The sequence below is a fragment of the Saccopteryx leptura genome, chromosome 1, assembly GCF_036850995.1.
Source record: "Saccopteryx leptura isolate mSacLep1 chromosome 1, mSacLep1_pri_phased_curated, whole genome shotgun sequence".
Taxonomy (NCBI): Eukaryota; Metazoa; Chordata; class Mammalia; order Chiroptera; family Emballonuridae; genus Saccopteryx; species Saccopteryx leptura.
Genome location: NC_089503.1, coordinates 17,654,210 through 17,669,446, shown reverse-complemented (window position 1 = coordinate 17,669,446; position 15,237 = coordinate 17,654,210). Strand labels below are relative to the sequence as shown.

The 15,237-nt window shown below is 36.5% G+C and overlaps 1 protein-coding gene across 4 annotated transcripts in view; it reads right to left on the bottom strand.

The window, feature by feature from the left end:
- CKAP5 (cytoskeleton associated protein 5) overlaps window positions 1-15,237 on the bottom strand; it is a 122,631-nt gene that overhangs the window by 38,846 nt on the left and 68,548 nt on the right. For all 4 annotated transcript variants that reach the window (XM_066361999.1, XM_066362008.1, XM_066362016.1 and 1 more), the window contains exons 10-16: window positions 14,872-14,961; window positions 14,594-14,758; window positions 13,938-14,066; window positions 12,330-12,512; window positions 3,658-3,771; window positions 3,274-3,384; window positions 1,915-2,007 (exon numbers count right to left, since the gene is read on the bottom strand). In XM_066361999.1, the coding sequence (XP_066218096.1) occupies window positions 1,915-2,007; window positions 3,274-3,384; window positions 3,658-3,771; window positions 12,330-12,512; window positions 13,938-14,066; window positions 14,594-14,758; window positions 14,872-14,961 (885 nt within the window). The remainder of the gene's footprint in view (window positions 1-1,914; window positions 2,008-3,273; window positions 3,385-3,657; window positions 3,772-12,329; window positions 12,513-13,937; window positions 14,067-14,593; window positions 14,759-14,871; window positions 14,962-15,237) is intronic.

Below are 15,237 nucleotides of genomic sequence, written 5' to 3'. Positions count from 1 at the left end.
TACAGGAATGGAGAGAGATGAGAAGCATCAATCATCAGTTTTTCGTTGCAACACCTTAGTTGTTCATTGACCGCGGGTCTTCAGCGGACCGAGTAACCCCTTGCTTGAGCCAGTGACTTTGGGTCCAAGCTGGTGAGCTTTTTGCTCAAGCCAGATAAGCCCGCGCTCAAACTGGCAACCTCAGGGTCTTGAACCTGGGTCCTCCGCATCCCAGCCCGATGCTCTATCCACTGCGCCACCGCCTGGTCAGGCGTGAATAGACATCTTGAAATACATAATATAGTTGCTCACAAACTATAACCCTCATGCACACACACAGCAGACTTAAGAGTTAAAGAATTTATAGATTTTTTAAGTGAAAGAAAGAAAACTGGTATACAATTTAAAGATGTAAATAGAATGATGGCAGATATATGGGACTTGAGACCCCTTTGCCCATAAATATGTCCTTTTGTCCTGCCTGAATATTTAAGTAATAAATGTTGGCTAGGATGTAGAGAAACCAGAACTCTCTTGCATTGCTGGTATGGATATAAAATGGTGCAACAACTCTGGAAAACAGTTTGTCAGTTCCTCAGAAAAGTTAAATACAGAACTGCCATCTGACCCAGCAATTCAACCTCTAGGTATATATCAAAGAGAATTCAAAAGAGCTTCACACCAAAAAAAGAGTACACAATGTTCATTCCAGCATTATTCATGATAGCCAAAAAGTGGAAACAATGAAAATTAATGAATGGGTAAATAAAACGTATATGCATACAACAGAATACTATTTAACAATAAAAAAGAAGGTAGAGTTGATAAATACTCCTATATAGATGAAGAGTGAAAACATTATGCAAAGTAAAAGCTAGACACAACAAAGGGCTACTCAATATATAACTCTATGTAAATGTAATGTCCAGTAGAAGTAATACATAGAGACAGGAAGTAGGTTAATAGTTGCCAAGGGACTGGGGGTGGGGATTTGGGAAGGAACAGAGTGACCACTGATGGGTATGGGGTTTTCTTGGGGTGGGGGAAAGTGATGAAAATATTCTAAAATTATATAGTGACAGGAGTTGCAGAACTATATGAATATACTAAAAACCACTGCATTGTACGCTTTAAAACGGTTAGTTTTATACTCTCAATAAAGTTGTTGTAAAGGAAAAAAATAAACAAAATTGCCCCTTGTTAGGGATCTAACACACAGGAGGGTATTAGCTGAAATCAGGTGGTTTTTCACCTATCTGAGCAGCTGCATAAAGAGGGAAGTTTGAGAACCTTCTGACATAGGAAGCTTTCCTAAAGCTGGACAGTATGGATGAGGTGCTGTAACCAGTGCTGGAGGAGCACACTGAGAGGGAGCTAAGGATCCAACAGAGAACAAGAGGTTGTAGAAAAGAAGCAAAAAAGAGACTAGCAGGGTGCCAAAAAGAGGTCTGACACACATAAAAAAAAATTGTTTTCTGCAAGAGCTCTATGTATCTCTAGAAGAAAAGAAAACTCTTTTCCCAGTGTCCTTCCTTTTTCACTTTCCTATATTTTCTTTTACATACACCTAACTTTTTAGATTAAATGACAGTACTGCTGAATTTCATTTCTATAACCAGTTAATTAGTTAAATACACTGGGAATTTTTCATTGACAATTTAAAAACTGCATTTATTTTTTATCTAAACAAAAAAAGCTGTTTATCCCTCCTTTGAATATGGAAAGATTAAGAACTTCTGGCCTAAATAATAAGGAGGAAAAGCATATATATAAATTACACAAATAATACACATTCATTCATTTAAAATTAGATGGCACATTTCTGATTAAAAAATAAAAAGCTAAAATCACCACCAAAACTGTATCTATTACTTCATACAGTGATGTGATGGAAATTAGTTCAATAAAAGACAGTGAATCTTCAGTTAAAGGTACCTGAAAATTAGTTTCTTTCCATCCAGGTTTCTTAGCAAGCATCCTCACTAATGCTTGGCATGGCATTTCAGTTCGGTCCATTAGTTCAACAGCCTTGAAATAAAACCAGAGAATAAAAGTTAAGAGGTAGTGAGTAGTTCAAGGGAACAGTAGATAACAAAATCAAGTTAAGTGGTTACCTCTGAAGAAGGGAGGGGAATGGAAGTGAAGAGGGTTATAGAGGGAACTTATATAATTTCTTTTAAAATGCTTTGTTTATTAAATTGGATGTTTGGTATATGGTTATTATATTAATACTATTGAAACTTTTTTTTCACATTTTAGGAGTTCACAAATAATTTGATCCAAGGAAAGTGATGGTAACACTGTTTTTATTTGCCCAGTGTGTGACAGAAACTGCTTAATATTTTGACTTATTTGATTTTCTTAAAATACATAAAAGTAGGGTAGGTTAGAAGTGATTAAGCATTAAATTTCAAAGATGCACGAATTCAGGTCTAAACCCAACACGTGGCAGAGGCTGGGCTGGAAGCCAGGTTTGCTGCCTCAAGTCCCAGTGTGTTTCCAGTTTCTCACCACCCTTCCTCAGTAGAAGCACAGTGTAGATGCCAAAACGGACTACCATACTCCTTTCTGACAGACTCTTTTTTTTTTTTTTAGTGCATAAGATGGGGTCGGGGAGACAGAGAGGGAGAGAGAGACAGGGACAGATGGGAAGGGAAAGAGATGAGAAGCATCAACTCGTATTTCCGTCACTTTGGCTGTTCATTGATTGCTTCTCATATGTGTCTAGACCGGGGGGCTCTATCTGAACCAGTGGCCTCTTGCTCAAGCCAATGAGCCCATGCTTAAGCTGGTGACCTTGGGGTTTTGAACCTGGGACTTCACCATCCCAGGTTGACACTATCCACTGCGCCACAACTGGTCAGGCCTGACACAGATTTTTGAGAAGAGCTACTCACACCAAGTAATAATGTCTGTTCTTTCAAGAATACCAATGACAAAGAAGAAAACAGAAATGGATGAGGGGTGGTTTGAGTGGAGAGATATGTTTGCCTACTAATATTAAAAAACAAATATTAAAATAATAAAATGTAGCTAAACCTTATAACTGAGAATAAACCTAATTTTCTTGGGTAAGTATTAAGTTATGAACTTATAGAAACATAGGTAGCAGATGTTGAAACATAAACAGTACATAGCTAAAAAACAAACAAAAAAGCCCCCACCTCACCTTCAAGTACACCCTGAAATATGTTTACTGCTGATAAAACACAGCTATAGGACAAATCTTTCATTTTCAATTTCATCATTTCTACAGAAAGTCATTTTCTTTCCCACTTGTCTCTACGCACCCACCTTTTGGAATTCTTCCATACAGGCCAGCCTTTCCTTCCAGTTACTGCTGTCTAGAAGCTGTATACAGGTAGCTGGAAGGACAGCTGAAGCTTTTTCTTCACATACTTCAATCTGTAAGATACAAACCATTAAAGTTAAAAACTGCTTAAGGAGACAGATGGCAAGAATGTAAACATACAAGAGCACTCCTATAGGTATGCTGTGGTATCTGAGGCTTCTATTTTAGTACTGTAAAGAGAAAAGTTCCTCTGAGGCAGTTTCAAGAAGCTAAAAAGTATGAAATAACTGTATGTGGTAGAAGTCGGCAAAGGACAACTCAAGTCTTCTCACAGATACTGATGTTCCATGGTTTTATGAGCCTGAGATACACTGTGTAATACTGACCGAGAGCTCAGGCTCCACTATTTCTTTGGCCTCCAATCCTCTCTTGTTCTTGGTTCCAGCGCTCCCTGTGCCTCCCGGGGCACTTGGTTTCCCCTTCTTAGGCGGGCCACCAGCCTACAAGCAATTTAAAAACATAAGCCACTTCAGGATTTACAATAGTGATTCTTCAACTTCTGTTGGTCAGACTTCCTGAAAATTTAACTGAAATGAGGAATCACTGTAACTATGTATGGTAACTTATTGTGACAATCATCTAACAATACAAATATCAAATCATTATGTTGTAGACATAAAACTAATATAGTTGTATTTGAATTAAACCTCAATAAAAATTTTTTTTAAAAAGAGGGATAACTCAAACCAACAAAAACAAAAACCACCCCTATTTGTGGTGCCCACAGACTTTAGCAGTTTCAAAGGCATACAGACCTCTGAAGACCATTCCTGGGGGAAACTGTAGGCCCCATTTTAAGAACCTCTAACTCAGAATGAGCTAATGAAATAAATGAAATAAAAATGATGGACTGGAAATATACATTTACAGATTAATTTGAGAATTAACATTTGATGCCTCTAAATCTTACCTATAATAGTAAAGGATGATTGCTAACTTATAACATGTATTCAATACTTAATCACAAGGTACCCCAGTTATAGCAGAATGAGTGCTCTAGTTATGAAGATGGCCATCTCACTGAATCTTTTTGTCTTAGTAGTTTTGCAGTTGGCTTTATTGAGTTTTCTAAGTATATGATCATATGACCTATAAAAATGTTAATTTTGTCTTTCCTTCCTCGTATTAACACCTCTATTTTATTCCTTTGTCTAACTGTCGAGCATATAATGGTACCAGCAGGCACTTTTGTGTTTTACTTACTTTAATAGTAATAATTCTAATATTTCATCATTATTAAGCATAATATTGACTTCTGGTTTGCTATTCTATTCCTATCTGTAGACTTATATATATTTAATCTTGTCAAAGTATTTATTTCTATGTGGCTAAGAATTTTTATCACAAAGATATGTTAAAATTGGGTGACATCAGAGAAATGGCGCTGTGAGGAGCGCTCCCGATACCTCTCCCCAAAATTTCAACAAGTTCTTCAACCAGTGACAGAAAAATCTATCCTTGGAGCATCTGGAAGTCCCACACACTGAACATGAAGTGCTATTAAGAAAACCACCCTCAGATGCCATTAAGGAAAAGGAAATTGAATATCATGGATACAAAAGACAGATGTAGCACAGATAGATGAGGAAAAATCTATGGAAAAAAATTTAATATATTGGAAACCTTGGAGCTAAATGACAGAGGTGGGCCACCAGCCTACAAGCAATTTAAAAACATAGAAATTCTAAAAATACTCAGAGATATAGAAGAAAACACAGAAAGGCAATTTAGGGAGTTCAAAAAACAACTCAACAAACACAAAGAATATATTACCAAGGAAATTGAAACTATAAAAACAAATCAAACAGACATGAAAAACTCAATTCATGAACTGAAAAACGAGGTAACAAGCTTAGCTAATAGAACAGGCCAGATAGAAGGTAGGATTAGTGACATAGAAGACAAGCAACTTGAGGCACAACAGAGAGGAGAGGAGACTCAAAAATTAAAAAAAAAAATGAGAAAGCCCTACAGGAATTGTCTGACTCCATCAAAAAGAATAACATAAGAATAATATGTATATCAGAAGGAGAAGAGAGAGAAAATGAAATGGAGAACATATTCAAACAAATAATAGACGAGAACTTCCCAAGCCTGTGGAAAGAACTAAAGCCTCAAATTCAAGAAGCAAACAGAACACCGAGTTTTCTTAACCACAGCAAACCTACTCCAAGGCACATCATAATGAAATTGGCACAAACCAACGACAAAGAAAAAATTCTCAAGGCAGCCAGGGAAAAGAAGAATACAACATATAAAGGAAGGCTTATTAGATTATCATCGGATTTCTCAGCAGAAACTCTACAAGCTAGAAGAGAGTGGACCCCAATATTTAAAGTTCTGAAAGAGAGGAAATTCCAGCCAAGAATACTATACCCATCAAAGCTATCCTTCAAATACGAAGGAGAAAAATAAAAACATTCACAGATACAGAAAAGATGAGGGAATTTATCATCAGAAAATCCCCACTCCAGGAAATACTAAAGGGGGATTTTCCAACCAGAGACAAAGAACAAAACAAAACAAAACCACAAGTTAAAGCTCCACCAAGAACACAATAAAACCAAATTTAAACTATGACAAAAGAAAAAAAAAAGGGGGGAGAGGACAGAGATTAACAGTAGCAAAGGATGATGGAGTGCAGAAGCACTCATATGATAGTGTACTACAATGAACATGGTAGGTAACCTTTTCATTACTTAATGGTAACCATCCCTGAAAAAAAAACACCACAGAAGCACATGACTTAAAAAAGGAAGCAACAGAAGGAAATAAGTATGGAATACAACCAAACAAAAATGATAGAAAAACAAAAGAGAAGAATCAAACAAGATACAAAACTAACAGAAAGCAATTTATAAAATGGCAATAGGGAACCCACAAGTGTCAATAATTACACTAAATGTAAATGGATTAAACTCACCAATAAAAAGATACAGAGTAGCAGAATGGATTAAAAAAGAAAATCCAACTGTACGCTGCCTAGAAGAAACACATCTAAGCAACAGGATAAAAACAAGCAGGTGTAGCCATACTCATATCTAATAATGCTGACTACAAGACAGCAAAAGTAATCAGAGACAAAAATGGTCATGTCATAATGATTAAGGGGACACTGAATCAAGAAGACATTTAATTCTTAATATATATGCACCAAACCAAGGAGCACCAAAATATATAAGACAGCTACTTACTGACCTAAAAACAAAAACTGATAAAAATACAATCATACTTGGAGACATCTATACACCACTGACGGCTCTAGATCATTCATCCAAACAGATAATCAATAAAGATATATTGGCCATAAACGAAACATTAGAGCAACTGGATATGATAGACATCTACAGGACATTTCATCCCAAAGCAACAGAGTATACATTTTTCTCTAGTGTACATAGAACATTCTCAAGAATTGACCATATGTTGGGCCACAAAAATAACATCAGCAAATTCAGAAAAACTGAAATTGTACCAAGCATATTTTCTGATCATAAAGCCATGAAACTAGAATTCAAATGCAAAAAAGAGGGAAAAAAACCCACAAAAATGTGGAAACTAAACAACATACTTTAAAAAAATGAATGGGTCAAAGAAGAAATAAGCGCAGAGATCAAAAGATATATACAGACACATGAAAATGACAATACGACATATCAGAATCTCTGGGGTGCAGCAAAAGCAGTAATAAGAGGGAAGTTCATATCACTTGAGGCCTATATGAACAAACAAGAGAGAGCCCAAGTAATCCACTTAACTTCACACCTTAAGGAACTAGAAAAAGAAGAACAAAGACAACCCAAAACCAGCCGAAGAAAGGAAATAATAAAAATCAGAGCAGAAATAAATGAAATAGAGAACAGAAAAACTATAGAAAAAATTAATAAAACAAGGAGCTGGTTCTTTGAAAAGATCAACAAAATTGACAAACCCTTGGCAAGACTCACCAAGGAAAAAAGAGAAAGGACTCATATAAACAAAATCCAAAATGAAAGAGGAGAGATCACCACAGACATCATAGATATACAAAGAATTATTGTAGAATACTATGAAAAACTATATGCCACCAAATTCAACAATCTAGAAGAAATGGATAAATTCCTAGTACAATACAACCTTCCTAGACTGAGTCATGAAGAAGCAGAAAGCCTAAACAGACCAATTTAGCAGGGAGGAAATAGAAAAAACTATTAAAAACTTCCCCTAAAATAAAAGTCAAGGCCCAGACAGTTATACTAGTGAATTCTATCAAACATTCAAAGAAGACTTGGTTCCTGTTCTACTCAAAGTCTTCCAAAAAACTGAAGAAGAAGCAATACTTCCAAACACATTTTATGAGGCCAAAATAACCCTCATACTGAAACCTGGCAAGAACGGTACAAATAAAGAAAACTACAGACCCATATCTCTAATGAATACAGATGCTAAAATACTAAACAAAATACTAGCAAATCGAATACAACAACATATTAAAAAAATAATACATCATGATTAAGTGGGATTCATCCCAGAATCTCAAGGATGGTTCAACATACGTAAAATGGTTAACGTAATACACCATATCAACAAAACAAAGAACAAAAACCAAATGATCTTATCAATAGATGCAGAAAAGGCATTCGATAAAATACAACACAACTTTATGTTTAAGACACTCAACAAAATGGATATAGAAGGAAAATATCTCAACATGATAAAAGCCATATATAATAAATCATCAGCTAACATCGTATTAAATGGCATAAAACTGAGGACTTTCCCCCTTAAATCAGGAACAAGACAGGGTTGTCCATTCTCTCCACTCTTATTTAACATGGTGCTAGAAGTTCTAATCCGAGCAATCAGACAAGATAAAGAAATAAAAAGCATCCGTATCGGAAAAGAAGAAGTAAAGGTTTCATTTTTTGCAGATGATATGATCCTATACATCGAAAACCCAAAGACTCCACAAAAAGATTACTAGAAACAATAAACCAATACAGTAAGGTTGCAGGATACAAAATTAATATACAAAAGTCCATAGCCTTTCTATATGCCAACAACGAAACATTAGAAAACGAACTAAAAAAAATAATCCCCTTCACGATTGCAACAAAAAAAATAAAATACCTAGGAATAAACATAACAAAGAATGTAAAGGACCTATGTAACAAAAACTACAATGCATTGTTAAGGGAAATTGAAAAAGATACAATGAAATGAAAAAATATTCCTTTTTCTTGGATAGGAAGAATAAATATAATCAAAATGGCCATATTACCCAAAGCACTATACAAATTTAATGCAATTCCCATCAAAATTCCAATGACATTTTTTTAAAGAAATGGAACAAAAAATCATCAGATTTATATGGAACTATAAAAAACCCCAAATAGCCAAAGCAATCCTAAGGAAAAAGAATGAAGCTGGAGGCATTACAATACCTGACTTCAAACTATATTATAGAGCCACGACAATCAAAACAGCATGGTATTGGCAGAAAAATAGACACGCAGACCAATGGAACAGAACAGAAAGTCCAGAAATAAAACCACATATATATGATCAAATAATTTTCGATAAAGGGGCCAACAACACACAATGGAGAAAAGAAAGCCTCTTCAAAAAATAGTGCTGGGAAAACTGGAAAGCCACATGCAAAAGAATGAAACTTGACTACAGTTTGTCCCCTTGTACTAAAATTAATTCAAAATGGATCAAAGACCTAAATATAAGACCTGAAACAATAAAGTACATAGAAGAAAACATAGGTACTAAACTCATGGATCTTGGTTTTAAAGAGCATTTTATGAATTTGACTCCAAAGGCAAGAGAAGTAAAGGCAAAGATAAATGAATGGGACTACATCAGACTAAAAAGTTTTTGCTCAGCAAGAGAAACTGACAACAAAATAAACAGACAGCCAACAAAATGGGAAATGATATTTTCAAACAACAGCTCAGATAAGGGCCTAATATCCAAAATATACAAAGAACTCATAAAACTCAACAACAAACAAACAAACAATCAAAAAAAAAAAATGGGAAGAGGACATGAACAGACACTTCTCCCAGCAAGAAATACAAATGGCCAACAGATAAATGAAAAGATGCTCATCTTCATTAGTTATTAGAGAAATGCAAATCAAAACTACAATGAGATATCACCTCACACCTGTTAGATTAGCTATTATCAACAAGACAGGTAATAGCAAATGTTGGAGAGGCTGTGGAGAAAAAGGAACCCTTATTCACTATTGGTGGGAATGTAAAGTAGCACAACCATTATGGAAGAAAAGTATGGTGGTTCCTCAAAAAACTGAAAATAGAACTACCTTATGACCCAGCAATCCCTCTACTGGGTATACACCCCCAAAACTCAGAGACATTGCTACGTAGACACAGGTAGTCCCATGTTCATTGCAGCATTGTTCACAGTGGCCAAGACATGGAAACAACCAAAAAGCCCATCAATAGATGACTGGATAAAGAAGATGTGGCACATATACACTATGGAATACTACTCAGCCATAAGAAATAATGACATCAGATCATCTACAACAAAATGGTTGGATCTTGATAACATTATATGGAGTGAAATAAGTAAATCAGAAAAAACTAAGAACTGCATGATTCTATACATAGGTGGGACATAAAAACGAGACTAAGAGACATGGACAAGAGTGTGGTGGTTGGTGGGGGGAGGAGAGGGAGGGAGAGGGAGGGAGAGGGGAGGGGCATGAAGAAAACCAGATAGAAGGTGATGGAGGACAATCTGACTTTGGGTGATGGGTATGCAATATAATTGAATGACAAGATAACCTGGATATGCTTTCTTTGAACATATGTACCCTGATTTATTGATGTCACCCCATTAAAATTAATAAAAATTTATTAAAAAAAAGATATGTTAAAATTTATTATATTTCTTTTAAATGTCTGCAATTGCATTTCTTGTCATCTGTAAATTTAGTACATTTTGTAATAGTACTATCCAACCATCCTTGAAATCCTGGAATAAATTTTAACTGGTCATACTTTTTACTGTACCCACTGCTTTCTATCTGTGAATATTTTATTTAAATATTGATTTAAACTTATCTCACCCCAGATTTGAAAGGTCACAAGAAAACAGCAGTTTATCACAAGGAACATAGTCAATGGTAGTAACATTAATATGGCAACACACATCACTGTTCACATCATTCATTCTACCTATTTTGGGTATTTGTTAAGCATGCCCAAACCTGAAAAGATAAAATGACAGAAGACAAAACTGTCTTCAACATCAATACCTGTTTTGAAACTAATGTTATCTTGAACATGGTCTAAGCTTTCAAGGTGCAGTTAGGAAAACTGAAATGCTGGCTTAATTACATGGAACTTCTAATACTTGCTGGTTTATTATAAGCAGTATGATTTTGTTCATAACAACCCATAATAAGAGACTTAATTGCCTTCTAATGCCAAAAATAGAAAATTCTATAATCTCTGATTAACTAGAATACCTCTTCTGGATCCTTTCCTGTAATAGCACTCTCTGTATCAAGAGGTACCTTGATTAATAAATCTTTTTTTCTTCTTTTATGGCTTAGTAGGACTACTCACTGATATGTCCTAACTACATTTTCAAAAGAGAAATTGAAGCAGGTTGCCACTCCATTCCCCACCTGTTTTTCTTTTTTTTAAAGAATTCCTCATTGCCTGACCAGTGGTGGCACAATGGATAGAGCGTCGACCTGGGACACTGAAGTCCTAGGTTTGAAACCCCGAAGTCACCAGCTTAATCGTGGAATCACAGACATGACACCATGGTCTCTGGCTTGAGTGCAAAGGTTGCTGGCGTGAAGCCCAAGGTCATTGGCTTGGCTGGAGCCCCCTGTTCAAGATATGTAACTATAAGTTGATGCTTCTCATCACTCTCTCTCCCTTCCAGTTTGTCTGTCTCTCTTGCCAAAAAAAAAAAAAAAGAATTCCTCATAAAAGAAAGTCAGGTTCAGCAAGATAAGAAAAGGTCTCAAGGGCCCAGGTCATTGTCCAGTGACAGGAGCTGGTGAGAAAGGAGAAAAGAGCTGCCAGCATCCTGTACTAGAATGCTGAACAGAGAGCATAATATGAAAGGAAGTACATAGACTTTGTAGCTAGAGACACCTGGTCACACCCCAGTTCTGTAGCTCTAGTCATTCAACGAGTATATGTTGAGTTCCTATTATATGCCAGAGCTTCTCTATGCATGGGGGAATCAAGCAGTGACAAGGTCTATCCTTTACAGTTTACAATACTGTGTGGGGAGACATAGTAAACAAACAAATAAAAATATCAGAGTGAATTATAAGAGCCTGTGCAGGACACTAATCTTGCTGAGTCTTAGTTCTTTTTGGGAAAACATGGTCATAAAACATGTATCTCAAGGGTTGTTATAGTGATTAAATGAGATTATGCAGGTAAAATGTTTCACAAAGTGATGCTCACTAAGTCAGTTCTCTTCCTCTAACTCTATACTTGGGTTTAGGGTGGGGAAAGAGAATCAAACTTTTTGCATCTGTAGTAGATAACTAAATGCTTAGTCCTATGGACTAAGTATTCACTAAAGGAAGGCCATGTTTGCCCTTGGGCACTTTCCCCTCTTGTACACTATACAAAGGTAATAAGACAGACTTGGACTGGTAAAGAGACTCTGATGCAATTCAGCAGTATTATTAGGAAAATGGCAGTGGTGATGTTATGCATGTTAAGTGCCTTGCCACATTTTATTTCATTATTTAATGATATAGTTTCTGAGCCCTTAAAATGTACTCCTGTCCTTCCATTACCGTTTTGGTCTCTATTAAAGTTTCAAATAACCAAATGTATTGTTGGAATACTCTGTCCTCATGAACAGATGTTCTGCCATATTTTGAATGGGGCAGTGAGTTCATTTCCCAAATGAAATGATATCAAAAGGACAACCATGAACCTGAGATTCAGACCCTACCTTATATAAATTCTAATTTTTAACCATATTTTCCAAGTCTCTTCACCTTAGTAGCAGGTGCCTTTTTTAAGGGTCCTGGTTTGGGTACTGAATTGTCCTTTGTGTCCTTATCTCCTGAAGCCCCTGAAGAAGCAGCCCTTCCAGGAACAGGTTTGAAATCCTTCTTTTCAGCTGACAGTCCAGCTTTCTTACCATGCACCAGCTCTACTTTTTCTGAACATTCTTTGATCTGGAGAAATAAAGATGAACATCATTAATCCCAACTCTGAAACACAATCACTACCTTATTATTTATCTTTCTTTTCTTTTCTTTGTATTTTTCCAAAGTTAGAAGTGGGGAGGCAATCAGACAGACTCCAACATGCGCCCGACCAGGATCCACCTGGCATGCCCACCAGGGGGCAATGCTCTGCCCCTCTGGGGCGTTGCTCCGTTGAGGCCGGAGCCATTCTAGTGCCTGAGGCGGACGTCATGGAGCCATCCTCAGCGCCTGGGCCAACTTTGCTCCAGTGGAGCCTTGGCTGTGGGAGGGGAAGAGAGAGAGAGAGAGGAAGGAGGGGGGGGGTGGAGAAGCAGATGGGTGCTTCTCCTGTGTGCCCTAACCGGGAATTGAACCTGGGACTTCCACACACTGGGCCGACGCTCTGCTGCTGAGCCAACCGGCCAGGGCCTACCTTATTATTTAACAGATCATTTAAACCAGTGTCTTTCAATCACCCAGTCCAGGAACCTGTCCACCAGAAATTTTGTGCTGGTCCATAAAAGACTTAACCACCCTGTTGCTGTATGAAGATTATAGAGTCTATAACCATTGGGTCCACAGACTGGATGAGTGAAAAAACATTGGTTTAAACCACAAGCCTATGAGAATTCAAAGAGAGAAGTTTCCTTTTTAACCAGAATCAATTATTTAGACTTTCTTACATTTTATTTCTATATAAATTAGAATTATAATAATCACATTTTGATAAAAGACATTAGTATTTAGAAAATTAATTTTCCAGATATTAGAAAAATGTTATCTTAAAACATTGTTTTCACCTTTACAGATAAAGGCCTTTCAGCTTTATTTTTTTGTTATAAGTTAAAGGATATTTCTATTAATATGAGCATTGCAACTTGGGATAAAATTTAAATCTTCAGCCTGATCAGGTGGTGGCACAATGGATAGAGTGTTGGACTGGGATGTGGAGGACCTAGGTTCGAGACTCCAAGGTTGCCAACTTGAGTGCGGGCTCATCTGGTTTGAGCAAGGCTCACCAGCTAGAGCCCAAGGTCGCTGGCTCGAGCAAGAGGTCACTCGGTCTGCTGTAGCCCCCCAGTCAAGGCACATATGAGAAAGCAATCAATGAACAACTAAGGAACCTCAATGAAGAACTGATGTTTCTCATCTCTCTCCCTTCCTGTCTGTCTGTCCCTATTTGTCTCTCTTTCTGACTCTCCCTGTCTCTGCCACCAAAAAAATATATTAATTAATTAATTAATTAAATCTTAAAAAGCTATGTTTTCAAACTCTAGGTCTGAACTACCAATGGTGATGAAATAAATCTCATTAGTTGATATCAGCATTTCTATCTTAATATAACAGGACAAAATTGAAATAAAACCATAATACACTGTTGTTCAGTTTAATTATAATTTAATACTGACTTACCCTATCAAGCTTAAGTTTGTCCACATCAACTAAGAATGGGTTCACTGCTTTCTCACCAACCACCTTCAAAGCGGTACCCAATGCTTCAAATGCAGCATCTCTGACTTCAGGAGCAGAATCATTGATGTGCTATAGTCCAGAAGTAAACAAAATGATCTCAATACATGGTACTTTACATATTACTGATTTCAAATCAGACTAATTGTTGGAAGAAGAATTTGCCTTTTACAATTCACTGAACCTATGTATAGCTTTCCTCCTGCCAATTAACACTCTTTCAAAAATTATTTTGGCTTAAGGAAACTTCTGATAATCCATTCAGCATGTAAATGCTTCATTTTCCTTCTACCTTCTATCTTAAAGGACTCACATTCAAAAGATCTTCAAAAACTCTAAATTGCAATGCCTGATTCAACTGAACACCAGTAAATGGGCCATGTAAGAAACAAAAAACAGTTACAAATTAGTGGAAATATAAAGCTAACTTATGCTTCAAGGATAGGAACATAATACAAGAATTTGGATTCAGTTTCCAAAGTTTCTCAAAAGACTATAACCTACAGTCTGAAAGTCAAATAATCACTGTACATAATTAGTAGGGGGAAAAAAATCTTTCCTAGACATAAGGTATTCCCCCAATTTCACAGAGTCTATACCTTAAGTAGAGCAGCACAAAAGGGCTTTAGCAAGCTCTTAGGCAGGGTAGCGGCAGTGCAGTGGCGGAAGCTTCTTGCAATAAAAAGTGACGTCTGCTGCTTGATGGTTGGATTTTTATTATCCATTACTGCTAAAACATCCTCACTGATATTCTGTAGTGTGGTCTTTAGAAATAAAATGTGGTCAATGAGCTTTTCTCAACTGTAAAGAACAATCAAAACATCACATTAACAAAGTCTACTTTAGACAAAAGCACAAACTCATGTTGTCAACTCACAGTAAGGAAGATTGCATCAATTGCCTCCTGCAGGGCTTGTACTACTTGAGGCTTCTTTTCTTTGAATTTCTCCAAAATGGTTGGCACAACCTATAAGAATAAACAGTTGGAATATTATCTGGCAACAAAAAGGAATAAAGTGTGCTGGCCGGATAACTCAGCTGGTTAGAGCATTGTCTCAAAGCGCATAGGTTGCTGGTTTGATCCCCAGTCAGGGCACATACAGGAACAGATCAATGTTCTTTGCTTTCTCTCTCTCCCTCCCTTCCTTCCTTGCTAAAATCAATAAAAATTAAAAAACAAACAAACAAACAAACAAAAAAACCCAGATTATCTTTGGATTTTAAAAACCAAAGAAATAAAAAT